General features: G+C 50.0%; 1 protein-coding gene across 1 annotated transcript in view; it reads right to left on the bottom strand.

Moving 5' to 3' along the window:
- The window catches only part of GASK1A (golgi associated kinase 1A), a 53,979-nt gene extending 29,628 nt beyond the window's left edge, over window positions 1-24,351 (bottom strand). The window contains exon 1 of the mRNA XM_061396126.1: window positions 24,010-24,351. Coding sequence (XP_061252110.1) covers window positions 24,010-24,012 — 3 coding nt within the window. The 5' untranslated portion in view covers window positions 24,013-24,351. The remainder of the gene's footprint in view (window positions 1-24,009) is intronic.
- Between the last annotated feature and the right edge of the window lie 2,289 nt (window positions 24,352-26,640).

Raw genomic sequence — 26,640 nt, 5'->3', positions numbered from 1 at the left:
CATCACTCATCTCACATTTGTTTAGTGCTTTTCTCTACATGGCGAGAAGGATGCTGTTTCCAGACATTCTCACAACCCTGGAAAGGAAGGAGGAATTCTCACCATGCCCATTTTACAGATGAAGAAATTGAGGTTCAGAAAGACTTAGTCATTTGCACCAGATGGCACACCAACTCATAAAAGAGTTGGGATTCCAACCCTTTCGGAATCCCAAGCGCTTTCCCAGCACACAGGAGCCAGGCCTGGGAATATGGGAACACAGGACGGAAGGATCAGCTAAGGCCCTCGGTGCTTATCCAAAAGCATTCCTGATGCTCCCAGATGACATGGGGAAGCCAGTTCCAGGAAAAGGCTTTAGAAGACCAGAGGAATTTCTGGATCTGTCTCTTCGTTACATGAGCTGGGAATCTGATCCCAGGTGAGACACAGGAGATGATGGGCTTCCTTCTCCCTCAGTGCTGCTGCTACTGCTGCTAAGTCACTTCAGTCGTGTCTGACTCTGTGCGACCCCATAGACAGCAGCCCACCAGGCTCCCCCGTCCCTTGGATTCTCCATTCAATAACACTGGAGTGGGTTGCCATTTCCTTCTCCAATGCATGAAAGTGAAAAGTGAAAGTGAAGTCGCTCAGTCGTATCCGACCCTCAGCAACCCCGTGCACTGCAGCCTTCCAGGTTCCTCCATCCATGGGATTTTCCAGGCAAGAGTACTGGAGTGGGGTGCCATTGCCTTCTCCACTCCCTCGGTGACTATTAGCAAAGAAAGGCAGAGTCCTGAAGGACTGGAGGAGCTGGGCTCTCTTGGTCCAAACACCGGCTCCACCACTAATGAGTGTGTTACATAAAGTCAGTTTCCTCACCTGAAAAATGGGTATGACAATGGTATTGACCCCAAAGAGCTGTGGTGAATTTTAATAAAGTGCTAAAAACACGGCATTGCATGTATTTTGATAGCAATTACTCAGCACTATTATTAACCCCAGGATTATTAAATCCCCGCAGCACTTTGCGTCTCCAGCACCTTCTTTAGGTTACTATCCTTTACCTCACTTGCTCCGTCTGTGCACAGCGGTAATGGTTGGGTCATAGCACTCTGAAGACTGGTAACTCACAGCTGGTTGAGAGGAAGGAGCGTGACGAGGTCTCGGGAACTGATGCCTCCTTGGAGCCACCACTTGCTTAAGTGGCCAAAGAGCAGTCTCCGGCTCCAGTTCTGCGGGCCCAGTGTGACTTCTGCACATCGGCCGTGGAGCCCTGGAGACAGTTAAACACTACTGGAGAGATGCTTGCCATGAGGAGAGGAGGGCTCAGCCATAAAATGTCTTGAAGACTAGTCCTCGGGAGGCCTACAACAAAGCTGCCCTTGGAATCAGGCTTCTCAGCTAAAGAATCTGCTTGTAATTCAAGAGACACGGGTTTGACTCTGGGTCAGGAAGATCCCCTGGAGGAGGGCATGGCAACCCACTCCAGTATTCTTGCCTGGGAAATCCCATGGACAGAGGAGCCTCGTGAGCTACAGCTCCATGGGGTCATAAAAGAGTCATACATGCCTTAGCAACTAAACAACAATAAACCCTTGGCCTCTGAAATAGAAAAATTCAATCTTTAATTTTGCCTTTAGCAAGTTTATCAGATGGGTAGTCTGTGGGTTGAATAAAAAATAAAGGGACCTTGCCATGGTGGGTGGAATGGGGGTGTCATGGGACATTTCCCGATGACCACGGGGCAGAGAGTCCATCCCAGCAGGTGGCCTGGGGCTCAAGAGGATGAGGGAGGAGCTGGGCAGCCAAGCCTGCAGCAGGGATGGAACCGTCTTGGAGGCACAGAGGCCTTCCCTCCAGGAAGCTCCCTGACGTCATCTGTAGCCAACATGATGGAGCACCTCCTGTGCCGGGTCCATGCCAGCTGTTGACCATGACAGCTCGTTTACTCCCAGCAACCTCCCTGTAGGGAAGGCATCACTGTTCATGCCAGGCATCGAGGAAACTGAGCCCCAGGGAGTTCGGGTCACGTCCTCACAGCTTCATAGCTAAGTGGCAGAGGTGGGATTCAAACCTGGGTCCAGCTGACCACATCAGCAGGACAGACTTCTGTCCCTGCTACTATAGAAGCCTCAGAGAACAAGAGTTGTTTCCATCTTCACAACCATTCTCCAAGCAAGAAAGTAAACCTGGAAAGTTGGCCTCTTCCTGCCCAAGAGAGAATAAAAAGCCTCTGCTTTCAAAAGCCAAGGCTTTCAGAGGTAGGTTAAGCTGGGCTTTCTGTCTGATGTTGGGTAACTGAGGTGGGGGCTGGCTTGGAGTCAAACAATTCAATTTGGAAAAGTAAAGCTGTTGTTCATCTAAACCTGGTGGATGAAACACCAGCCATTCCTCTCCACCCTTCTGAAACTTCACAAAAAACAACAGTAAAAAGCTCTTATCTTCAAGGGACAAACTGATAAGGATAAAGAGAACTGGACAGGAGGCACTGATTAGGTAAAATTCAGGAAGTTAGAGAACAGGTGAGTGAGTGGCAAAGGCCTTACCCAAGTAGCCAAGAAAGTGGCTGAAAGCAGGACTCCTACTGTGGTGAACTCAATTGTTTGCAATTCCCTCCCCGCCCAGACACAGACACTCATTTGCATTTGGATGGCTGCAGACATTAAAAGCCGGAGAAGGCGATGGCACCCCACTCCAATACTCTTGCCTGGAAAATCCCATGGATGGAGGAGCCTGGTGGGCTGCAGTCCATGGGGTCACTCAGAGTCCGACAGGACTGAGCGACTTCACTTCCACTTTTCACCTTCATGCACTGGAGAAGGAAATGGCAACCCACTCCAGTATTCCTGCCTGGAGAATCCCAGGGACAGGAGAGCCTGGTGGGCTGCCGTCTACGGGGTCGCACAGAGTCCAACACGACTGAAGTGACTTAGCAGCAGCAGCAGCAGACATTAAAAGCGGAAGCTTCCACAGCAGGGGTTACTTGAGGCTCTCTAAGCCCAATAGGTACATCCTGACAGCCTAACCTCAGATGCTCTGTCGCTCACGGGCCCCTCCCCCAGGCCCCATGACTAGCAGGTGTGTGGTACCCAGGAGTACACAGCCTGGAAATACAGGGCAAACTCAGGTTGAGTGGAGCCAATTTTGATCGCTGGGAGACTGAATCCAGTGCATAAATTCAAGCGATCCTGAATTCAGTCGTGCAGCATCTTGGTAGGTCTATAAGATCCTGCATCAGCTGCACTTAGCAGCACTTGGGCTTCCCTAGTGGCTCAAACGGTAGAGTCTGCCTGCAATGCAGGAGACCTGGGCTGAATCCTTGGGTCGGAAAGATCCCCTGGAGAAGGAAATGGCAACCCACTCCAGTACTCTGGCTTGGAGAAGTCCGTGGACAGAGGAGCCTGGTGATAACAGTCCATGGGCTTGCAAAGAATCGGACACAACTGAGCAACTTTCACTTCACTAGCAGCAGCCAGCTTAATCAGTAATGGATCCTCATAACATTCCTCCCTGCTTTGCTTCGTGTTCACTGAGACGGCGCTCGTCCCCAGTGAAACAGCAGCACAAAAGCCTTCTGCCTCAGGCTCAACTACTGGGAAACCGGGAGAAGACAAACCAAGACACATCCTTGTGAAATTTCAGAACACTGGGGGAAACACCCTACAAGTTCTCAGAGCAAAAGGAAAAAACCAAAACAGGTTTTCTACAAGTAATCAAAAGTAATCAACAAATCCAAATGGCTCTGGTCTCAGTACTGCAGTATTGGAACACAATTGAGCAAATCCTTCAAAATCTGACAGAAAATTGTTTCTGGCTTAGAAATTTATATTATGGTTTAGAATTTTATACCCAGTCATACTCATTGGAAAAGATCCTGATGCTGGGAACAGTTGAAGGCCAAAGGAGAAGAGGGTGGCAGAGGATAAGATGTTTGGATAGCATCACCAACTTAGTGGACAGGAACTTGGGCAAACTCCCGGAGATCATGAGGGACAGGGAGGCCTTGAGTGCTGCAGTCCATGGGGTTGCAAAGAGTCTGACACAACTGAGCGACTGAACAACAACAACCACACAGTCACATTATCCATCAATTGCGAGGGTGAAATAAAAGCAGTTTTAGGCATGCAGTGTTCCATAATGGTTTACTCCTCAGCAACTGTTCACTTGGATCAACGTGGCTGTCAACACAGACAAAGTCACGCATAAAAACCAAAGTGCAATGGGGGTCTGACTGACGAGGGAGTTAGATTCTGATGGAGCAAATTAGGCAAAAATGAAGTCTACATCAACATTTCCTTTGAAAATTCCTTAAGAAAGAAATTTACACACATCCATTTTTCTCCACCCTTAGAACAGAGGCTGAGTCTTTAGTCTCCAGCAAATAAAACCAAAAAGTTGGGAAATTCCCATAGCACACTCAGCCTCTGAGACCATTGGTCTTGAGAATCACCTGGACCATCTCACAAGGGATTCTGGGAGAAGACAGTCTGAGCACAGACCCACCTAGCTCCATTCGCATTTGGAAGAACTAGCGATAATTAACCTGCAGAAGGCAATGGCACCCTACTGCAGTACTCTTGCCTGGAAAACCCCATGGACGGAGGAGCCTGGTGGGCTGCAGTCCATGGGGGTCGCTAAGAGTCGGACACGACTGAGTGACTTCACTTTCACTTTTTACTTTCATGCATTGGAGAAGGAAATGACAATCCACTGCAGTGTTCTTGCCTGGAGAATCCCATGGACAGAGGAGCCTGGTGGGCTGTAGTCCATGGGGTCGCACAGAGTTGCGCACGACTGAAGTGACTTAGCAGCAGCAGCAGCAGCAGCGATAATTAACCAGATTTCTAATCAGCAGAGTTTCCACCTCGTGTGTGTGTCCATGCACTCAGGCGTGTCCGACTCTGTGCGACCCCCTGGACTGCAGCCCGCCAGGCTCCTCTGTCCATGGGATTCTCCAGGCAAGAACACTGCTAATGGGTTGCCATTTCCTCCTCCAGGGGATCTTCCTGACCTAGGGATTGAACCTGCGTCTCTTACATCTCCTGCATTGGCAGTTGGGTTCTTTACCACTAGCGCCACCTGGGAAGCCCAGTTTCTGGTAATCAGAAGAATCCAAAAAGGAGAGGAGGGTGTGATGTGTGACCTTGAAAAAGGTCAGGGAGCTGCCTCAAGGGCAGCTGGGGGCCTTGAGGGGACATAGCCTCAGGTGGGAGAAGGGTGTCTGAGGAGAGGAGGCAGCCTGCAGGACAAGACAAGGAAGTCAGCTGACAGTCTAGCTGGCGGGAGGCCTCCCTAGCCCGCAGATTCCGTCTCCAAAGCAAGCGTGGCTGCCCTCTCACTGGTCACGTAAATTTTAAAGAGTAACATCGCCCCAGACACCCCCAGTGCCAGCCCTCTCGTTACAACCCCAGGGCCCCACCTGTCCCCACCTTTACGGTTACCTATGTCACCTCCCTAACTCCTCACTGAAACTCCTGGCAAAATCAGGTGTTTCTGGAAGTCAGGAGCCATGGCCCCCGACCCCACATTGAATCCCAGCTCTCCTCTTTGGAAGGGATAAAGTCAACTGGTGCCTCCCCCATCCGTAGCTTCGTGTTCATGAACAAAGAAGCAAACACCGCAGCCCCTTCCGCACACTTGCTAACAGCTGTGTGAGCTGCTCAGCACAGACTCCTGTTTCCTAACATCCGTCTCCTCTTCCTCGGCTCTGACTGGCCAAGCCCTTTTCAGGCTGGATGTGACCACCTGCTGTTTGCATTGAGCGCCACCCAAAATGGTCCCTTATTCTGGACCACAGATCACCAGGTTCCACCAAGAGAAGCAGCCAGAAGGGCTACGTGCCTCTCTGCATCCTGACGTGGAACTTCAGACGGTGCCTGCGCCAGGCAGGCAGGCTTTCTGGGCGAGCCCCCAGTGCCAGAGCCCTGTTAGAGTTCTGCTGCGGCAAAGATGTGGTGCTGGGTGTTCCCAACACTGGGGCACCTGGGAAGTGTATCTGATGGACATACCGGGCGAGGGGCAGGGGTGGGGAATGGGGAATGGGAAGAGGAGCCAAGGAGAGGGCGTTCCTAGGCAGGGAAGTGTGGATCAACTCCATCTCTCTCACGGGACCGGCGTCCGCTGGGTCTCTCACCAATGTATGATGGCACCTCGGGGTCTGAAAGAATGTGATTTCCCCCGTGTGCAAGGAGGCATAAATTTTAGTTAGGGAGCTATGTCCAGGGCAAGACTTTAAAAAGCAAAACCAGCAAGGAGGAGGAACTAGTCTTCGACGGACTTGTGCCCCCATTCTACCTCCGATACATCTAAAATGAGATTGTCTGTAACCTCAGCCATTTGTTGGATGGTTATACAGTTCATCTCTTGGAACCAGCACTCTCAAATAAGGAATGTAGGAAGGATAGTGCTTCAGTTCAGTTCAGTTGCTCAGTCGTGTCCGACTCTTTGCAAGCCCATGAATCACAGCACGCCAGGCCTCCCTGTCCATCACCAACTCCCGGAGTTCACTCAGACTCACATCCATCGAGTCAGTGATGCCATCCAGCCATCTCATCCTCTGTCGTTCCCTTCTCCTCCTGCCCCCAATCCCTCCCAGCATCAGAGTCTTTTCCAATGAATCAACTCTTTGCATGAGGCGGCCAAAGTACTGGAGTTTCAGCTTTAGCATCATTCCTTCCAAAGAACACCCAGGGCTGATCTCCTTCAGAATGGACTGGTTGGATCTCCTTGCAGTCCAAGGGACTCTCAAGAGTCTTCTCCAACACCACAGTTCAAAAGCATCAATTCTTTGGCGCTCAGCTTTCTTCACAGTCCAACTCTCACATCCATACATGACCACAGGAAAGACCATAGCCTTGACTACATGAACCTTTGTTGGCCAAGTAATGTCTCTGCTTTTGAATATGCTATCTAGGTTGGTCATAACTTTCCTTCCAAGGAGCAAGCGTCTTTTAATTTCATGGCTGCAGTCACCGTCTACAGTGATTTTGGAGCCCAGAAAAATAAAGTCTGCCACTGTTTCCACTGTTTCCCCATCTATTTCCCATGAAGTGATGGGACCAGATGCCATGATCTTCGTTTTCTGAATGTTGAGTTTTAAGCCAACCTTTTCACTCTCCTCTTTCACCTTCATCAAGAGGCTTTTTAGTTCCTCTTCACTTTCTGCCATAAGGGTGGTGTCATCTGCATATCTGAGGTTATTGATATTTCTCCGGGCAATCTTGATTCCAGCTTGTGCTTCTTCCAGCCCAGCGTTTCTCATGATGTACTCTGCATAGTGTTTACAAAGTTAATTCTTGCTTGCATTCCACTCTCTCCCCGCCCCTCCCGCTCCCCACTGCAAGACCCTGAACTGTACTCTTATTCCTCTATCTGAGAATGATACAGAAGAATGTTACCAAAAAATGTCACAAAAGGATGCAAAAAGTTAAACCTTCCAACTTCTGACATGTGAAACAGAATGGAAATACAGGAACTTGTAGATGAGGCTACTGTCTCTGGGCCCAGAGCAAGGCAGCAGCTCACCAGGTTCACCCACCACCAGCCCCTGGGTGACACACAGCTTCAGAGCCAGGCTGCAAGGATGTTGATCCCAGCTCCACTGCATCCTGGCTGTGTGAACTCAGGCCTCCACTTCCACATCTGTCCCATGGCTATGAATGGCACCCCTCTCAGAGGGTGGACCATTCATTACGGCACTGGGCAGATATTCCTGAGCCAAGCCCTGCTCCAGGCAGGAGTGAAACATGAAGAGCAATGGTGACGTTCTGGTGGGAAAAGAATGTGACTTATTTAAAAAAATAACATCACTCCTAAGTACTCCTAAGGACTGTGAGAGTTGTATGAGCTATTGTGTGAAAGCATGCAAAATAGAAGCTGAAATATAATTACGTTTACTCATAACTGATCATGGGGCTTCTCAGGTGGCCCTGGTGGTAAAGAACCTGCCTGCTAATGCAGGAGACATAAGAGACGTGGTTTCGATCCCTGGGTCGGGACGATCCCCTGGACAAGGGCATGGCAGTTCGCTTCAGCATTCTTGCCTGGAGAATCCCACGGATCCTGACAGGCTCCTCTGTCCATGGGGTCGCAAAGAGTCAGACACGACTGGAGCACTGGCACACACGCATAACTGATGATGCTTTCCAGCGGGACCCACGGGGTTACCTCCACGGCAGGGTTCCTAGCACCTGCGTTAAGAACACATGCCTGCCTGACCTGCTCCCAAGGGGCTAAACGACATGTCCTTTATCCCTCCCTCCCTGCTGCTGGTTGCTCTGCTCCAATCTCTACGTTGATTGTATGTTGGGGCTTTTCCAGCCCCACCGGCCGCCCCAGGAGCCTTCTCCACACCCATGACTGAATTACCATTTTGTTCCAGCTCACAAGAGCACTAGTGTGGAAACACCGCAGACCAGATGGAATTTTCGAGACCCTATCATTTGTCGGAAATTTTCTCTGGCTGCCTTGGTATTAATGGCCATACAGTTTTGCTCTCAGGCCTGGCAGTGGGAATTGAGGCTGAAAAAACGAAAGCAAGTTTCTCCCTGGGCCATTCTGTTCCAGCCTTCCAGAGATTTCTGCTCTCTGGCTGCTCAGAGGCCAGGGACACGGCCCCAGAGAAGAGAGGGAGAGGGGGGCAGGCCTGTGTCCTACATACACACTTCCCCCCAATTCCAACCAAGCTCGTGGCAACAGGGGGCCTGAGCCAACTAGGGCCACTGAGGGGAAAATCAACCTGACTCTGCCTTAAATCCATCCCAGTCACAGCAGGTCGTATGGACTTCTCCAGAATCAGGCCTGAAGGAGAGTTCGTAAACCGGGATCCTTGGGCTGAATCTGGCCTGCAGATGTGTTTAGTTTGGCCTAAGAGGTTTTAAATAAATTTGAGCCAATGTTTAAAAAACCAGGATATTTCCTATAAAAATCTAGATTTCCAGCCTCCTACGAAAAGGGAGAAGTTTGAGCCACAACCTGGGCCCACGTTCTCATATGGCTGGAGCGGAGGATGGCTCCCTCTCTCAGTGACATGCTCTCTGCCGTCCACCGCAGGCTCCACCATGCCCTGACTTGTCTCCCACGAGAAGGAAAAACAGTTGCCTTTGGAGTCTCACTTGCTTTGCTGTTTTTCCAAGAATACAAACACCTTCCTGAGTACAACCAGAGAAAACAAAACATAGATGGGCACTGTCTTCGTTACGCCCAGCCCACTTCTTTCACTTAAGCCACCAGCTGGGTGCCATCGGCACTTCCGTTTATACTCCCTGGGCCAGATCGGCACTGTCCAATACGAGAGCCATGAACCACCGGTGGCTATTTACATTTAAACGCATTCAAATTTAACATTTCCATTCCTGGGTTGCACTCACCCCATTTCAAGTACTCAGCAGTCGCCTGGGAGTGGTGGCCACCGAGGTGGACAGCGCAGAGTAGGACATGTCCATCTTCTCAGAAAGTCCTATTGGACTCGGCTCTGGGGACACTTGCTGAGTTCTATGCCTGGGCCGCCCTGGGCGCTCTGGGGAGCTGCCGCCTTGCAGAGCTTCACTACCGAAACAGGGAGAAAGCCATCACCCGGGACGAGAGATGAGGGGAAGCACCCCTCAGTGTCACGGGGACCCTCTCAGAGCTAGAGAAGAGGAGCAGGTCTGTTTTCATGATAAAAGAGAACGCTCTGCTAGCCCTCATGTTTCTAGTCCTAGGCAGTCTCCTCAGAAGCTTCCAGAAAGGGGGACTCCTTCAGCCCCTCATGGAGATGCTGCTCTGATGTCTGCTGCAAGCTCTGGAGGTGTCCCAAGCAAAGCACAGAGTCAAGATGGGCCTCCGAGCTGGCGCTCCCTGGCAGGACTTCTCCCCCCAGCACTGGCCTTCCCCACCCCCAGCCCCAGCTCCGACACAGCCTGCCGCCTGTATGTCCTGTCCCCATTGCCTCACAGCCGTCTTCACCCTCTCTCTGAATCCATTCTCGCCCATGTCCAGGGCTCCCACCCTCCCCACCCGACCCGAGTCTAAACAAGACACTCATGGGACCCACACCCTCAGGTGACACGCTAGACAAGAAACTCATTTCCAAGAATATTTACTTATAACAGAAAATTTCCACAGATGCTACCAAAATAAAACAGCTATGTACCAAGTGTGAGAATTTTCAGGTTGATCAAATGGAAAGAGACTCAGATTTGTGGTTGTAGTTGTTGTTCAGTTGCTAAGTCATGTCTGACTCTTTGCAACCCCATGGACTACAGCACGCCAGGCTTCCCTGTCCTTCAGTATCTCCCAGAGTTTGCTCAAACTTAAAGTCCATTGTAGGACCCACCTTAAAGTCCTTCATACATTTGAACTGTGTGTCCTGGCAATTAGAGCATTGCTGATCTCTAAGTTACTCTATTTGCTGCTAAGTCACTTCAGTCGTGTTCGACTCTGTGCGACCCCATAGACGACAGCACACCAGGCTCCCCCGTCCCTGGGATTCTCCAGGCAAGAACACTGAAGTGGGGTGCCATTGCCTTCTCCGAAGTTACTCTATTTACTACTCTCTAAACTGGATCCAATGAGAGCAGCCTTAACACTTGAAGGATTGAAGATTCAACATGATAATGGGTAAGAGAGCTACAAAGCCCAACACAAACATTTGCTGTTATCAGTTCTAAGGTGAATGATCTCACAGCCAGCACAGAGGCCAGCACTCACTACAAGTTTGCTGAAGTTGTTTTTTAATGACCTTGGAGTAGAAGCTGAGGAAATACATTTTTTAGACAAAGGGGCTTCTTGGCATATTTGAAGATCAGATCACACAGACAACCATCTATACAGAAGCAGAGTTTCCAAATCCTTTTAGCACCAAAGATTAGTGCTACTTCAGCCACCTGGTGAAGCCATGGCTTTCTCAGGATGCTTTTTTTTAATGTACAAATAAAAAGCAGAGAGTTACAAAGGCAATCAATTATACGAAATATGGTCATCAAAGTATTCCAAAAAACAAATCTGTGATATAATAATACATGTGCTTCTTTATTAACGTGTTAAATGATGAGATCTATCAACTCATCTAATAACAAATGCAGTTTCAAAGTAGTGAAGAGTGAAGACTATATTTCAAAGAATCTGCTTCCAACTCATGATGTAAAATCTCTGTGATTCCTCTTGGTGACTAAGTCACAGGTCTTGTTAACGCTACGGTGGTTAGCGCCTACATTCATTCTTGAAGAAATGCTGATTTTCAGTTAGATACCAGTGAAAATAAAGACAGAACTTTTCATTATCCGAGTTTAGAGCTCTTTTGAATCCTAGGCATGGACACGTCAAGACTCCTTCAACTGGTACCACTGGATTCTGCCTTTCTCCAGTTCACCATCACAGGGAGAGACCCACGTGGCTGATACAAAGGCAGGCCCTTTATAGTACCTGTTCCCTGGCGGGAACTAGGGAACAGGGATACCCCCCAACACCCGCTCCCTGGATGCACTGAAGGCTCCTGCTAACAGTCCTAGTGGCCCAGGCCTTCAAGCATCTCCAGCCTATCTGTTGTCCAGGGACAAGGTAATAATCACAGCTCCCACTAACTGAGCACTTACTCTGTGCTGATGACTATTGTATGAGGTGATGTGTGCTCATGATAGCATTAACACACAATCCCACAAGGAGATGGTGTTCTCTTAGGGGAAACTGAGGCTTGAGAGGTTAAAGGATCACTGACTTGCCCCAGGTGGTAAGCAGGCTTTGAATTCAGTTGTTCCAGTTAGAACTCCCCTCTGAACCCTTCATGCTTTCGTACCAGGCACTGGTACAGGCCCTGTGACAATGACAGCCTAAGTCCAGGGGATGGATGAGTGTGAACAAGGAATGCGTGAGTGTGAGCAGGAGCCTTTCCTGACACCCAGAGAAGCGACGGAACAGGGTGGCATTGCCCGGACGTCCCTACCCCCTCCCCAAAGGGAAATGAGGGGATTTTAACTAGAGTTTCAGGAGACTGTTCTGAAAGGAAGGAATACAATAACATCTTTGTAGCTGCAGGAAGATCTCTGGGGCAGCAGGGACCGTGGGGAGAGCAGGGGGCGGGGGTGAGACAGAGCTGGACGAGCTGGCTTGTGCAGGGACTGCAGACTGTGGCCGGGTGTGCTGCCCAGGAGGCCACCACTGCCAGCGGCCAGCCCCCCAGCCGGGATCCGGGTCCCCCCACAGGTACACACTGAGCTTCTGTGTGAACAGACAACAGAGCCGCTCTGTCCTGGAGAAAGAGGCCTGTGTGTCCCGCCCACCGTCCTCCCTGCACGGGGATGGACATCCGAATGGCCCATTCACGGGCCATCCCAGCCTCCCGCCCTCAAACGGGCTGCAGCCTCCACCTCCATGGGGCCCAGACATCCCGGGAAGTGCGACGCACAGCGCTCAGCCCACCTTGGACAGCGCGAGTCCATCACTCCCTCCCACCCACCTCCTTTCCACCTGGCTGGAAACCCATCATCACATGGCCCCCAGGGCTGAGGTCCCTCCATTTTCTTTGGAGGAAAGCATGAAGGGGGTTGTGAGTCCTGTAACTTCTGAAATTTTGACCCTCTAGGGTTACAGGTTTGACTGCAGGTGGGTCTTCCCTTTCCACCTCAGATAAGAGGCCCCAAGCATCTAAAAGTTCTCAAGCTATGTTTTAAATCGTGGCCAGAACAAAGAAGGAAGGCACGGCCTCTGCCTTTAGTCTACAGTCCAGACGGGAACATGACCACAGACAACGTTCCCCACTAAGTAACTAGCTGGGCTGTATTAATAGATGTTTCTGCGGGAGGTGTAAGTCGCCGGCACGTGTACATGAAGGAACCTTGGCATGGAGGAGTGCACGCGTATGGATCCTCTCCTTTCAGGACACATGGAGACTGAGACAGAAGAGACGGAGTGTCTTGAGAATTCTGCTAGTACACTGGAAGGCCCCTAAAAGCACTGCTACAAAACCAGTCTGGACAGAAGCAAGGCAGCTGCTGGACAAGCCAAGCTTGTTCTGCTGATAAAGTTCCCCCGGCAGGAGCACCGGGCAGACGTGGGACACGGGAAGCGCAGAGAGGCGGCGGCGTCAGCCCTCGGCTGCCAGGCCAGGGGGAAGGGTCACCGCTCTGCCGCAGGGCAGCACGCTGCTGAAACCCAGCTTGGAGCACCGTGCCCAGCACAGCCCGGCCCCGTGTCCCCCGGCTGGCATGCTCAGACTTTGAGGGGCATCTGTGGGCTCCTGCGGGTCCGCAGGGGTGAAAGAGCCTCCCTGGGGCCGTCCCTTTTGTCTTTGAACCCCAGTCTCCTCATGTGGCATCCATAAACCTCCTTAACGGCTCTTAACGCTGATCTTTTTTTCTCTCCTTTTGTCCTAACCTCTTAGCTGTCTTTGGCCAGTTCTTTGACTGATGGCATTTCTGGAAAAATCCCTCCATTGGCTCCTGAACATGGAACCATGAACCTGCTGCCCAAGCCAAGATGGAAGGATGTGATTTTTCCACATGGTTCTGGAAGAGGTTGTTTGCTCACTGCAAGCAAACGCCCTTGAAAGCCAAACAAAAACTGCCCGCGAGTAAACAGCATGGGACTCGGCCCCTTCCTGCGGCCACTTAGCAGAAACCCAAGCCCGAGCCCGAGCCTGTGGCAGGCGGGGCAGCTGGGCCAGGAGCGATGGAGTAGCCGCCGCCCTGCCCACCCCCCAGCAGGATCTGGGGGCCACAAGGAGGGGGACCCCGGTGGCTGTGCTAGCCAAGAGGGCGACAGGGTGTTGCAGGCAAGGTGGCTGGCGTGGCATGAGTAACACTGTACTCGTTTTTATTGAAATTATCTCTCCTAGTTTTATGATTATAACGGCAAAGCCAATTCAGAGGATTAAGGGAGAAATGTCAAACACTTCACCGTGACTCTAAGAATATACCATAGTGATCTATTTTATAGAACTGAAACCATTAGAATCATTTTTAAGTAAGTTACTTCTATATCATGTTGCTCCTAAGGGTGGCAAGTTATAGGACCCAGTGTTCTTTTGTCTTAATGTGTCTGTTCACTTGGCTGCAGAGCCATGTAGGACCTAGTTCCCTGACCAGGACTTAAACCCAGGCCCCTCGCATTGGGAGCTCGGAGTCTTAGCCCCTGGGCCACCAGGGAAGTCCCAGGACCCCATTGTTGTCAATCAGTCGCTAAGTCGTGTCCAGCTCTTTTTGTGACCCCGTGGAATGCAGTACGCCAGGCTTCCCTGTCCTCCACTCTCTCTCAGAGTACGCTCAAATTCACGTCCATTGAGTCAGTGATGCTACCTCATCACCTCATCCTCTGCCGCCCCCCTCTCCTCTCCTTTTGCCTTCGATCTTTCCCAGCATCAGGGTCTTTTCCAATGAGTCAGCTCTTCATATCAGGTGGCCAAAAGACCCCATAAGATAAGGGGTCTTATCTTTATGATGAAGAAAGAGGAGCAAGGCACAGAAGCCTCTGTACGCAGATGCCCAAGCAAGAAACGGAAGTCACTCTTTACTTGCCCTCAGGTTGCCAAGGGCTGGAGGTTCTCCTGCCCAAATATCCCCCACACTTGCTCCCTCCAGCCATGCCTCCCTCTGGTCCACCAGGGTCAGGGGTCACGACTGTTCCCAGACACTGCCCCTCCACCCGCCCCCTGCAGCCTCCCCTCCCTGGGAAAGTGCTCTCTAAAATGCAAATACAATCCCACCTCTCCAAGCTCAAAAGCCTTCCCGTTGCCCCCTCTCTTCTCAGGATGATAGCACAAATCCCACCTCTGGCTGGGGGGACCACTCGTGCCCCCTTTCCAGGCTCTGCCTCCAGCCCCATTTCCAGAAGGTTCCCCCCAACATCCTCCCGGCCAGCTTGGACAGCTCACTTTTGCCTTTCAGTTCAGTTCAGTCGCTCAGTCGTGTCCGACTCTTTGCAACCCCATGAACCGCAGCACGCCAGGCCTCCCTGTCCATCACCAACTCCCGGAGTTCACTCAAACTCACGTCCTTCGAGTCAGTGATGCCATCCAGCCATCTCATCCTCTGTCGTCCCCTTCTCCTCTTGCCCCAAATCCCTCCCAGCATCAGGGTCTTTTCCAATGAGTCAACTCTTCACAAGAGGTGGCCAAAGTATTGGAGTTTCAGCTTTAGCTCAGTCCTTCCAGTGAACACCCAGGACTGATCTCCTTCAGAATGGACTGGTTGGATCTCCCTGCAGTCCAAGGGACTCTCACTTTTGCCTTTAGGGCTTTGCGTATGCTGTTCCTTCTGCTAGACTGCTTTTTCCTTTTCTTGTTGTTATATTAACTTTTTAACTATTTTTAAAATTATTTTTTCAGTAAAATTAAAACTTCTGTATCCAGTTCTATGAGTCTTAGTGTGTGGATAGGACCACCACCCACCACAATCAGGACACAACAGTTCCATCACTGCAAAATCCTCCCTCGAGAATCCCACAGCCACGGGGAGTGACAGTCAGGCCCTGGCCCTGGAGACCCGAGTTCTTTCAGAACCACTCAAGGCCTGGAGGCCAGCGGAGGCCCCTGCTGCTTCCCCATCCTCTGCATCCTCCCCTCCTGGCCTCTCACTCCGACCTGCCTTCACCCCGCAGTTCACCAGCTGCCACCTTACAGCCCCTTCTGGTGCCTCCCAGCAAGCACTTGTGGAGCCCCCAGGCCACTTCCAAGGCTATGCGCACATGGTGTGTGGGGTGTACAGGGAGGCAGCCTGGGGGTCACCCACAGACCTGGCTCCATCCTCACCTTGGGCCAGGCGGCCCATCAGACACGAGCCCGTGTAGGAGGCACATCCAGACGACACAGGGATTGCACCCCGAGCGCCCCAGGTGGAAACACTTTAGCAGTCATATCAGAAAACGAAACCAAGCAAAGACAGCCCCGGTGGCTCAGGCACCCAGGCCTCAAGGAAACGGAATGCACTCTGCTTCGACATCAGCACCTTGGGAGGGAGGGAGGGCTAGCCCCCCAGGCCTCTTCTAGGGTACCGTCAGCATCTTTGGGGAGGAACTGGGGCACATTTCTCCCCCTCCCCCTGACACTAAGAAGGACGTCATTTCTCGTGAGGCCTACCCCACCTCTACGCTATCCCTTCCAACCCACTGCTTTTGGACCAACTCCTGTTTGGTCTGGTTGGGGCCAGAGGATTGTTTAAAGCCTCTGTTTCCCGGGCCAGGCCTGCAGAGCCTGGCTTCTGTATGTAGCAGAAGCTGCTCTGTGAGCTGCGTGCCCACAGGAGAGGGTATCGAATTCCCCGCAGGCTCCAAGGGCTGGAAGTCCTGATTCCAAGTTCTGATTCCAAAACTGGTTTAACTGCTTCTCCAGCTGAGCCTGAGAACCTGAAGGCTTCACCCAGACCTCCTGCAGGGTCATCTGCCAGGGCGCCCAGACCTCAGACCTCGGGGGCTGCAGCTGAAGGGGGCTGCCTGCTCACCCAGCCAACACCCAGCAAGGAGGCCCAGGGCACACAGACAGGGCAGGCATCTCCCAGGGACTGGGTATTGGTGAGAAGAGAGATCTAAAAGGAGCAAGAAAACTGTCGCAGGTCAGACTCTGTCTCCACTTGTCCCATACTTAGAGTCCCGAGAGCACCTCCTATCCAATAGTTGGCATTAGATAAAATACATCAATGACTTCCTTACTGTTTTAGGCCCTGACAAAAAGAAAATCTATTTCTGTGGGCTCCTTATACCCATTCTTATAGCACCTTTGGGGTACCACGGGGTTTCACCTCTGAGAGTCCTTTGGTCCTCATAGCAGCCCCTAGGTATAAGCCCATTTTATAGATGAGGGAGGTTCAAAGCATCGGAGTACTTACTCAAAGCCACACAGTAGCCTACTCTGGCACAAACCTCATTCTGATTTCAAACCACGCGCCTCCCACCCCCACCCCCACCCCCACCCCGCCACTCCAAGCTGCACCAGAGGCCCCAAGGATATGACGAACGAGGAGACCTGGAGACCTGGAGAAGGTCACACCCCTTCTCCAGCCTTAGCCCCTTCACCTACAGATTCCCTTCCAGGTCTTAACCTCTAGGGACAGGAGCTCTTGGTTCTTCCAAGGAGAACTGAGCCATGTGTGGGCTCCCCTGGGATGCCCTTCTCCCCATGGCTGCCTGATGATATGCTCATAGTAGAGGAAAGACAGACAAGAGGAAAGTCCTCCCACACCCACACTCCAGGTCCTCAAGGGCGGCTGCAGTAAAATCCTTGATGAAGAGTCTGAATCAATTTGATCTTGTGCGACTGCTTGATTCCCATTTCCATGGATGATCAGAAGCGAGCCCCAGGCCATCGAAAACAACCCCAAAGTGGAAATGACCTGAAGTCCGCAAGCAAGGAGATGATTATCAGAACTATGATATTGAGAATTCCCTGGCGGTCTAGTGGTTAAGAACCTACCTTGCAATGCAGAGGGCACAGGTTGTATCCCTGGTCGAGGAACTATGATCCCACGTGTCACAGAGCAATTTGGCCCATGTGCTGTGCTTAGTCCCTCAGTCATGTCCGACTCTTTGCGCCCCATGGACTGTAACCCACCAGGCTCCTCTGTCCATGGGGATTCTTCAGGCAAGAATACTGGAGTGGGTGGCCGTGCCCTCCTCCAGGGGATCTTCCAGACCTAGGGATTGAACCCAGGTTTCCTGCATTGCAGGCAGATTCTTTACCATCTGAGCCACCAGGGAAGCCCAAGAATACTGGAGTGGGTAGCATATCCCTTCTCCAGGGGAACTTCCTGACACAGGGATCGAACTCAAGTCTCCCTCACTGCAGGTGGATTCTCAGACGTTAGTCTGAGCCCATACACCGCAACTACTGAGCTCATGCACCCTGGAGCCCACTCACTGCAACAAAAGATCCCACATGTTGCAACTAAGACTTGACACAGCCAAATAAAGAAATAAATATTACAAAAATAATAACCACGGCACTGAGCATTGAAAGTAGGGTGATGAAGACCTTTTTAGAGATGTACACATCGCAAAAACACATTTTTTGGATAGAAACTGGGGTAAGACAGATTGCAGAACTGCATGTTCTGTATACAAGTCTTAAAATAATACTCAAAAAGAATAGAGGATACACCAAAATGAGAACCATAGTTACCTGTAGAAGTTGGCGGTGACTGTTATACAGAATGTATTGTATTTCACATATGTTGTTATCATATATATTTTTTATCCCCAAGGATCAAAAAGAAAAAAAAATTTTAAGTTTGCAGTAATTACCTCCTATCAATATTTTTCATCCAAGCTCAAAGTCTTCAGCATACATCAAGTCTGCCACCATCACTGTAAGGAAAGTGCCAAGGTGGCGAGTATCACACTCTTAGCTTTAGAAATAGACACACAGAGCCCTGGCTGAGACTCATAGCCCCTTCATGATGATCAAAAACGCCCTCACAGGCCCCACAGTTCAGTGTTCACTTCTGAAAAAAGGACATTCAAGGATTCCAGACATTTAGTTTATATTTCTAACACAGCCTTCCTATTTTATGTACCTTGGGCAGTCAGTAATAGGATAGTGCTCAAAAATTACTGAATATACAAACAAGTTGGGGAAATTCACATTTCAGCTTTAATGAATTAAAAGAAGTTTCTCTGTGGGAGGATCCTCCAAGAGGGGCATATAACATATATTGTTTTCTAGCTGAAGTTCACTGAAGCCTTCTGTTTTAGGACTGTCTCTAGGAGTAGCACTTCCCTGGTGGCTCAGGTGGTAAAGAATCTGCCTGTAATGCGGGAAACCCAGGTTCGATTCCTGGGTCAGGAAGATCCCCTGGAGGAAGGCATGGCCACTCACTCCAGTATTCTTGCCTGGAGAATCCCATGGACAGAGGAGCCTGGAGGGCTATAGTCCATGGGGTCCCAAAAGAGTCGGACACGACTGAAGCGAGTTAGCATGTACGAGCAGCAGTTCTACAGATGCAGGAACATCTAGGTAAGCGAAGTTCCTCTTCCCTTCAGTCCTCCAGCCCTGTGGTTCTCAGTTGTGGGTGCACAGTGGGACCATCCAGGGAGGCTTCATTTTATTTTATTTTATTTTTTTCAGGTTATCTGCCTCCAAAATCTTTTTTTTATTATTTTATTTAATTTTTAAACTTTACATATTTGTATTAGTTTTGCCAAGTATCAAAATGAATCCACCACAGGTATACATGTGTTCCCCATCCTGAACCCTCCTCCCTCCTCCCTCCCCATACCATCCCTCTGGGTCGTCCCAGTGCACTAGCCCCAAGCGTCCAGTATCGTGCATCGAACCTGGACTGGCATCTCGTTTCATACATGATATTTTACAAGTTTCAATGCCATTCTCCCAAATCTTCCCACCCTCTCCCTCTCCCACAGAGTCCATAAGACTGTTCTATACATCACTGTCTCTTTTGCTGTCTCGTTCACAGGGTTATTGTTACCATCTTTCTAAATTCCATATATATGCGTTAGTATACTGTATTGGTGTTTTTCCTTCTGGCTTACTTCACTCTGTATAATAGGCTCCAGTTTCATCCACCTCATTAGAACTGATTCAAATGTATTCTTTTTAATGGCTGAGTAATACTCCATTGTGTATATGTACCACCGCTTTCTTATCCATTCATCTGCTGATGGGCATCTAGGTTGCTTCCATGTCCTGGCTATTATAAACAGTGCTGCGATGAACATTGGGGTACACGTGTCTCTTTCCCTTCTGGTTTCCTCAGTGTGTATGCCTAGCAGTGGGATTGCTGGATCATAAGGCAGTTCTATTTCCAGTTTTTTAAGGAATCTCCACACTGTTCTCCATAATGGCTGTACTAGTTTGCATTCCCACCAACAGTGTAAGAGGGTTCCCTTTTCTCCACACCCTCTCCAGCATTTATTATTTGTAGACTTTTGTATCGCAGCCATTCTGACTGGTGTGAAATGGTACCTCATAGTGGTTTTGATTTGCATTTCTCTGATAATGAGTGATGTTGAGCATCTTTTCATGTGTTTGTTATCCATCTGTATGTCTTCTTTGGAGAAATGTCTATTTAGTTCTTTGGCCCATTTTTTGATTGGGTCATTTATTTTTCTGGAGTTGAGCTGTAGGAGTTGCTTGTATATTTTTGAGATTAGTTGTTTGTCAGTTGCTTCATTTGCTATTATTTTCTCCCATTCTGAAGGCTGTCTTTTCACCTTGCTTATAGTTTCTTTTTTGTGCAGAAGCTTTTAATTTTAATTAGATCCCATTTGTTTATTTTTGCTTTTCTTTCCAATATTCTGGGAGGTGGATCATAGAGGATCCTGCTGTGATGTATGTCAGAGAGTGTTTTGCCTATGTTCTCCTCTAGGAGTTTTATAGTTTCTGGTCTTACGTTTAGATCTTTAATCCATTTTGAGTTTATTTTTGTGTATGGTGTTAGAAAGTGTTCTAGTTTCATTCTTTTACAAGTGGTTGACCAGATTTCCCAGCACCACTTGTTAAAGAGATTGTCTTTAATCCATTGTATATTCTTGCCTCCTTTGTCAAAGATAAGGTGTCCATATGTGCGTGGACTCTTCCAGAAAATTGCAGAGGAAGGTAAACTTCCAAACTCATTCTATGAGGCCACCATCACCCTAATACCAAAACCTGACAAAGATCCCACAAAAAAAGAAAACTACAGGCCAATATCACTAATGAACATAGATGCAAAAATCCTTAACAAAATTCTAGCAATCAGAATCCAACAACACATTAAAAAGATCATACACCATGACCAAGTGGGCTTATCCCAGGGATGCAAGGATTCTTCAATATCCGCAAATCAATCAATGTAATACACCACATTAACAAATTGAAAAATAAAAACCATATGATTATCTCAATAGATGCAGAGAAAGCCTTTGACAAAATTCAACACCCATTTATGATAAAAACTCTTCAGAAAGCAGGAATAGAAGGAACATACCTCAACATAATAAAAGCTATATATGACAAACCCACAGCAAACATTATCCTCAATGGTGAAAAATTGAAAGCATTTCCTCTAAAGTCAGGAACAAGACAGGGTTGCCCACTTTCACCATTACTATTCAACATAGTTTTGGAAGTTTTGGCCACAGCAATCAGAGCAGAAAAAGAAATAAAGGGAATCCAAATTGGAAAAAAGAAGTAAAACTCTCACTATTTGCAGATGACATGATCCTCTACATAGAAAACCCTAAAGACTCCACCAGAAAATTACTAGAACTAATCAATGACTATAGTAAAGTTGCAGGATATAAAATCAACACACAGAAATCCCTTGCATTCCTATACACTAATAATGAGAAAACAGAAAGAGAAATTAAGGAAACAATTCCATTCAGCATTGCAACGGAAAGAATAAAATACTTAGGAATATATCTACCTAAAGAAACTAAAGACCTATATATAGAAAACTATAAAACACTGGTGAAAGAAATCAAAGAGGACACTAATAGATGGAGAAATATACCATGTTCATGGATTGGAAGAATCAATATAGTGAAAATGAGTATACTACCCAAAGCAATTTATAGATTCAATGCAATCCCTATCAAGCTACCAACAGTATTCTTCACAGAGCTAGAACAAATAATTTCACAATTTGTATGGAAATACAAAAAACCTCGAATAGCCAAAGCAATCCTGAGAAAGAAGAATGGAACTGGAGGAATCAACCTACCTGACTTCAGGCTCTACTACAAAGCCACAGTTATCAAGACAGTATGGTACTGGCACAAAGACAGAAATATAGATCAATGGAACAAAACAGAAAGCCCAGAGATAAATCCATGCACATATAGGAGGCTTCATTTTAAAACATCCTTTGGTCTGTGCCCCACCTTGGATTTGGTCTTGTAGGGTTAGGGCTGAGTCAGGAGTACATGAAGGTCAGGGCTGAGAACCACGTCTCCCCCACACCTTTAAGCCACCCATGCTAACAGGAGGTCCACACCAGGGCTGGGGTCCAGCCTCAGAATTATTCAGGCATCAACCATTTTGGAAGCTAAATGGCACCTCAAAGGGCATCCAGTTCAATCTCTCACTTTACAGAGGAGGAAACTGAAGCCCCCAAAGGACTCAAGCCCTGCCCCCTCCTTTACTGACTCCTGCCAATGCCAGGTTGCTCTCAAGGCCCCCCCAGGCCTCTGGACCACAGGACCCTTCAGTTGGAGGGAGAAGCAAAGGAAACCTTCAGATTTCCAAGGCCATTCTGTTACCACAGGCTGACCATTAGGCTCCTCTCTGGCAAGTGGACCCCAATACAGACAAATCCCAATTCAAGTTCTGGTCCCAACATGCCCCAGAACTGAGGGTGAGAAACCAGGAGCCCGCTGGCTCACAGGAACAGGAAGCCTACCCTGGCTGTGGAGCAATCATACCATCGGGGTGCCCAGAGGCTGCCGGAGCAGAAGCCAAGTATCTTCTCCCTCCTCACAGCCTCCACCGCAGGAAGCCCCAGAGGCTCTGCCATGGACAGAAGACTGCTGTCCACAGCAGTACCAGCCCTGAGTGGGTGGCCTTGGCCCCTGCTCTCTTCTGTAAACACTCTGGCCCCTGAACATGGAATTCTGTGGTAAAAAAAAAAAAAAAAAGAAATCTCCACACTTTTCACATCCTGTACCTCTGATCACTCACTCCCCTTTTCCAACCTTAAGACACCATTATTAATTTCTCTTTTAGAGTTTTGAGGGGGGGTGGAAATCTCTGAGGATTGGGGAGAAGGTGTTATGCAAGGTAAAGTGAAATACACAGACACACTCACACACCGCCTCCCAGGCCTGTTCCCTGAGCTCCCAGCTCATGGTGACCAGCCCTCTACCCTTGGTCCTGTCACTGCCAGGACACTGGGGCCCACGGGGAGCTATTCTCCCAGAGACCATCCATCCTGAAGAGGAGTCTCTAAGGGCCTTCTAACTCCAGGCCCACAGCTAAGCTCCTTGAGAAGTATCTCCACTGAGCTCCAAACTGCCCTCTGTGAGTATACCGTGGGAAAGCTGTGCGTGGAAGCAGACAGGAGAGCCCCTCCGGGTTCCCTCGGAGTTCAAACTCATCCTCGTAGCTGACACCCCCAGGGAAGGACAGCGAACTGAAGGAGGGGTGGGGTGGGGCTGCAGGTGGCTTCTGTGTGTGTGTTCAGTCTCTTTAGTCGTGTCCCACTCTTTGCGACCTCATGGACTGTAGCCTGCCAGGTTCCTCTGTCCATGGGATTTCCCAGGCAAGAATACTGGAGAGGGTTACTATGCCTTCCTCCAGGGGATCTTCCCAAGCCAAGGATCGAACCCACGTCTCCTTCATCTCCTGCATTGCAGGCAGATTCTTTATCGCTGAGCCACCGAAGAGAACCTGCAGGTAGCTTCTAACGTGGAAGCAGAGCTGAGCAGCCAGTGCTGAGGGAAGCCCCTTTTCTGGGGCTGCACCTGTGCTTTAGCTAAGCTGCCTGAATCATATTCTTTAGGGTCTTGTTAATGTCTGTGAGCTTTATCAATGTAAGGGCTGCTGTTCATGAGGTCCTTGACTTCATGAATGATGCCCTCCAGGGCACCCACATCTGTTCTATGGTCCTGGGAGGTGGAGCTGGGTGGGGCTCTAGGAGACAAGCATCAGAACTCTACCAGGGCCAATTTAATCGTATGATAGTAAGTGCAAGGCACTACTTCTTAAAACATGACTCACACAGTAAGAAGCTAACAGAAAATTCACATGCATCTTTAAGAGGAGTAAAGTGATTTCAAAGGCGTCTCACCCCTCAGAGGCTGCCTCGGGTGCCCCAGGGAATCCTCTCCCCGCGCTGCCCTGGGGACTGGATGGAGAGAGCGCGCCTCTGCCAGAAGCTTACGGTGCAGCCAGGATGTGCAGGTCCAAAAGGAAAGCCGCCCGATCACCGTCTTCCCCGCCAAGGGAAGCAGAAAAGCCGATCGCCCCTTCCTAAGTCCCCGCCCTCCTGCAACTTTCAGGGAACAATTCAGGCCCCAGGAAGCCGCGCCGGCTCCGTGAGCCAGGAGAGGGTGCAATGCCCGCGGCCACCTGTCTGGGTGCCCACCTTCCCACCCGCCCGGCCGCGCGTCCACGCCCGCGATTCCTACCATGTCCCCCGCGGTGGCTGGAGCGGCTCCGGGGCGCACTCAGCCCGCTCGTCAGCTCATCCCACCGGCCCGGCCCGCCCCTGGCCCCGTGGATCTCGGGGCTGCTCTGGACGCGGGTTCGGGACCGAGGGGCCACAGCTCGCTAGCGGCCAAATCTGGGGCGGGCGTGCGCGGCGGGATGCTCTGCGGTTAGGCTTGGTACAGGAGGTCTGGGCCAATGCACACGCGGGATCTGCGATTCTGCGGGACCCTTCCTGCAGCCTCGAGCCCTCCCGGATCGGCTACGGACGTCCGCAGAGTTTGCGAAGTCGGTGCCTCGCTGTCCGGCCCAGCCTCCCCACTTCCCCGAAAGCGCGGGAGGCGGGGCGCCTTTCACAATAAAAGCCCTGCCTGGGGCTCGGGCCGCCGCTGCCGCCTGGAGCGGGAGCCCAGGTGCTAGAAAGGACCCGGCCGCGGCCGGCCGCCGGTGATGGGAGAGGGGCGAGGGGCCCTGCGCCAGGCCAGGCTCAGGGCATCGCCTCGATCTCGCCTCCAAGGGGTGCGGTGCCCAGTGAGCCCAAGGCAACCTGGTGGGGGGCTGGGGGGGTTCCTGCGCAGGGTCGCCCAAACTATCGCCCCAGCAAAGCCTCAGAAAGACAACTTTAACTGGCATCTCTTAGCCATGTTTGGGCCCGGTCCCCATGGCTGATTTGGAAGGAAACATTCCTTGAGTACCTCAGGTCATTAAGGAACAGTTTTTCTCCTCCAGAACTAACCATTGCTTAAGTCGCTGCAGCAAGCCACTGACACCCACCTCTCCGCGAGAGGTGTACACCGTGCCTTGTGTCCCTTGAACCATCCATGGCAGGCTGCGGCGCAGCCCAGTGCTCCCAACTGGGGAGACTGGGCCTGGAACCCTCAGCCCTGGAGTTGGGGGCTGGCCCCTCTGTTCACGGCTGAGTGACCTTCTACCTGTGTCTGGACCTCTTTGAGTCCAGTGTTCCTAAGCAACCCAACGCTTGTATCTCAGGATTCTTCGCAGCCTGCGGGCACGAAGGTGGCAGGTGGGGAAGGAGTCAGCAGTAGGACTCAGAGAATCTGGGAACCAGGCTAAAATATTACTCTCCAAGACAAACTGGTAAGAGTCATCATTAGATTGACAGAAACTGGGGTCTCCCCAGGAGTTCCCCGCTACACAACGCTTTGAGGTTGTCACTGACGACACTGCTTCTTAAGAGGGTCTCCTTAAATTGGGGGTGTGTGGTGGGGATACGACAGATGGAAAGGAATGTATTTCTTTCAGTCCTTATGTTCCAGATGTTTTCCAGAGGTTATTTTATTTCACCATCACAAGCAATCCTAACAGAGAGAATTTATTACCACCTTTTTTGAAATAAGGAAACTGAGGATTAAGCAGTTGAAGTCACTTTCCTGAGGCCAGACAGTCAGTTAGCAGTTTAGCAAACCAAAGCCTATTTGCAAGAGCTCTTGAGAAAGATGAAGAAATGGATAAGCCTACTGGATGCTGGATGCGGGGCTGAAAACCACAGTCTGTGTCTAGGGAGGATGGGGAGAACTGACAATCTGAGTGCTGGCTGAGGAATGTGGGGGAAGAGGGAGTGGGGCAGACAGTATAAATTTTCTTGTGTTTTGTCCAGATGTTTGAGGGGATGATGTGGTCTTCTGAGTCTCCTTTCCTAAGTGTAACCCATGTGAGATGTACATTCTTTGTCCTGACTTTTTACACAAACATATATGTAACTAAATGTAACTAAATAAATGTAACTAAAACAAAATTGTATAAATCATTATTACATGTGGTGCACGCCAATATTTTCTATTCTATTCCACCTTAATTATTTTTAAGGGTGGTCTCTCATTACTAAACGGTTTCCCAGGTACCTCCGTGGCGAAGAATCCACCTGCCAGTGTACAAGACACAGGTTCGAAGCCTGGGTCAGGAAGATCCCCTGGAGGAGGAAGTGGCAACCCACTTCAGAATTCTTGCTGGGAAAATCTCATGAACAGAGGAGCCTGGTGGGCTATAGTCCATGGGGGTCGCAAAGAGTTGGACACAACTGACCATACACACACACACAGTGATCACTATATATCCCCAATGTCCACTAATGAGTACAGTTTGAAAAGCACTGTACTTGGGAGTAGAACAGACACTTCTTTAATGCTGTCAAAGAGTTTGGTGGTTCTTTTACAGAGTGTATCTATAACATCAGATCAGATCAGTCACTCAGTCGTGTCTGACTCTTTGCGACCCCATGAATCGCAGCACGCCAGCCTCCCTGTCCATCACCAACTCCTGGAGTTCAATCAGACTCACGTCCATTGAGTCAGTGATGCCATCCAGCCATCTCATCCTCTGTCGTCCCCTTCTCCTCTTGCCCCCAATCCCTCCAGCATCAGAGTCTTTTCCAATGAGTCAACTCTTCACATGAGGTGGCCAAAGTACTGGAGTTTCAGCTTTAGCATCATTCCTTCCAAAGAAATCCCAGGGCTGATCTCCTTCAGAATGGACTGGTTGGATCTCCTTGCAGTCCAAGGGACTCTCAAGAGTCTTCCCCAACACCACAGTTCCAAAGCATCAATTCTTCAGTGCTCAGCTTTTTTCACAGTCCAACTCTCACATCCATACAT

Source organism: Bos javanicus, chromosome 22, assembly GCF_032452875.1.
Source record: "Bos javanicus breed banteng chromosome 22, ARS-OSU_banteng_1.0, whole genome shotgun sequence".
Taxonomy (NCBI): domain Eukaryota; kingdom Metazoa; phylum Chordata; class Mammalia; order Artiodactyla; family Bovidae; genus Bos; species Bos javanicus.
This window is presented reverse-complemented; position numbering and strand designations above follow the sequence as displayed.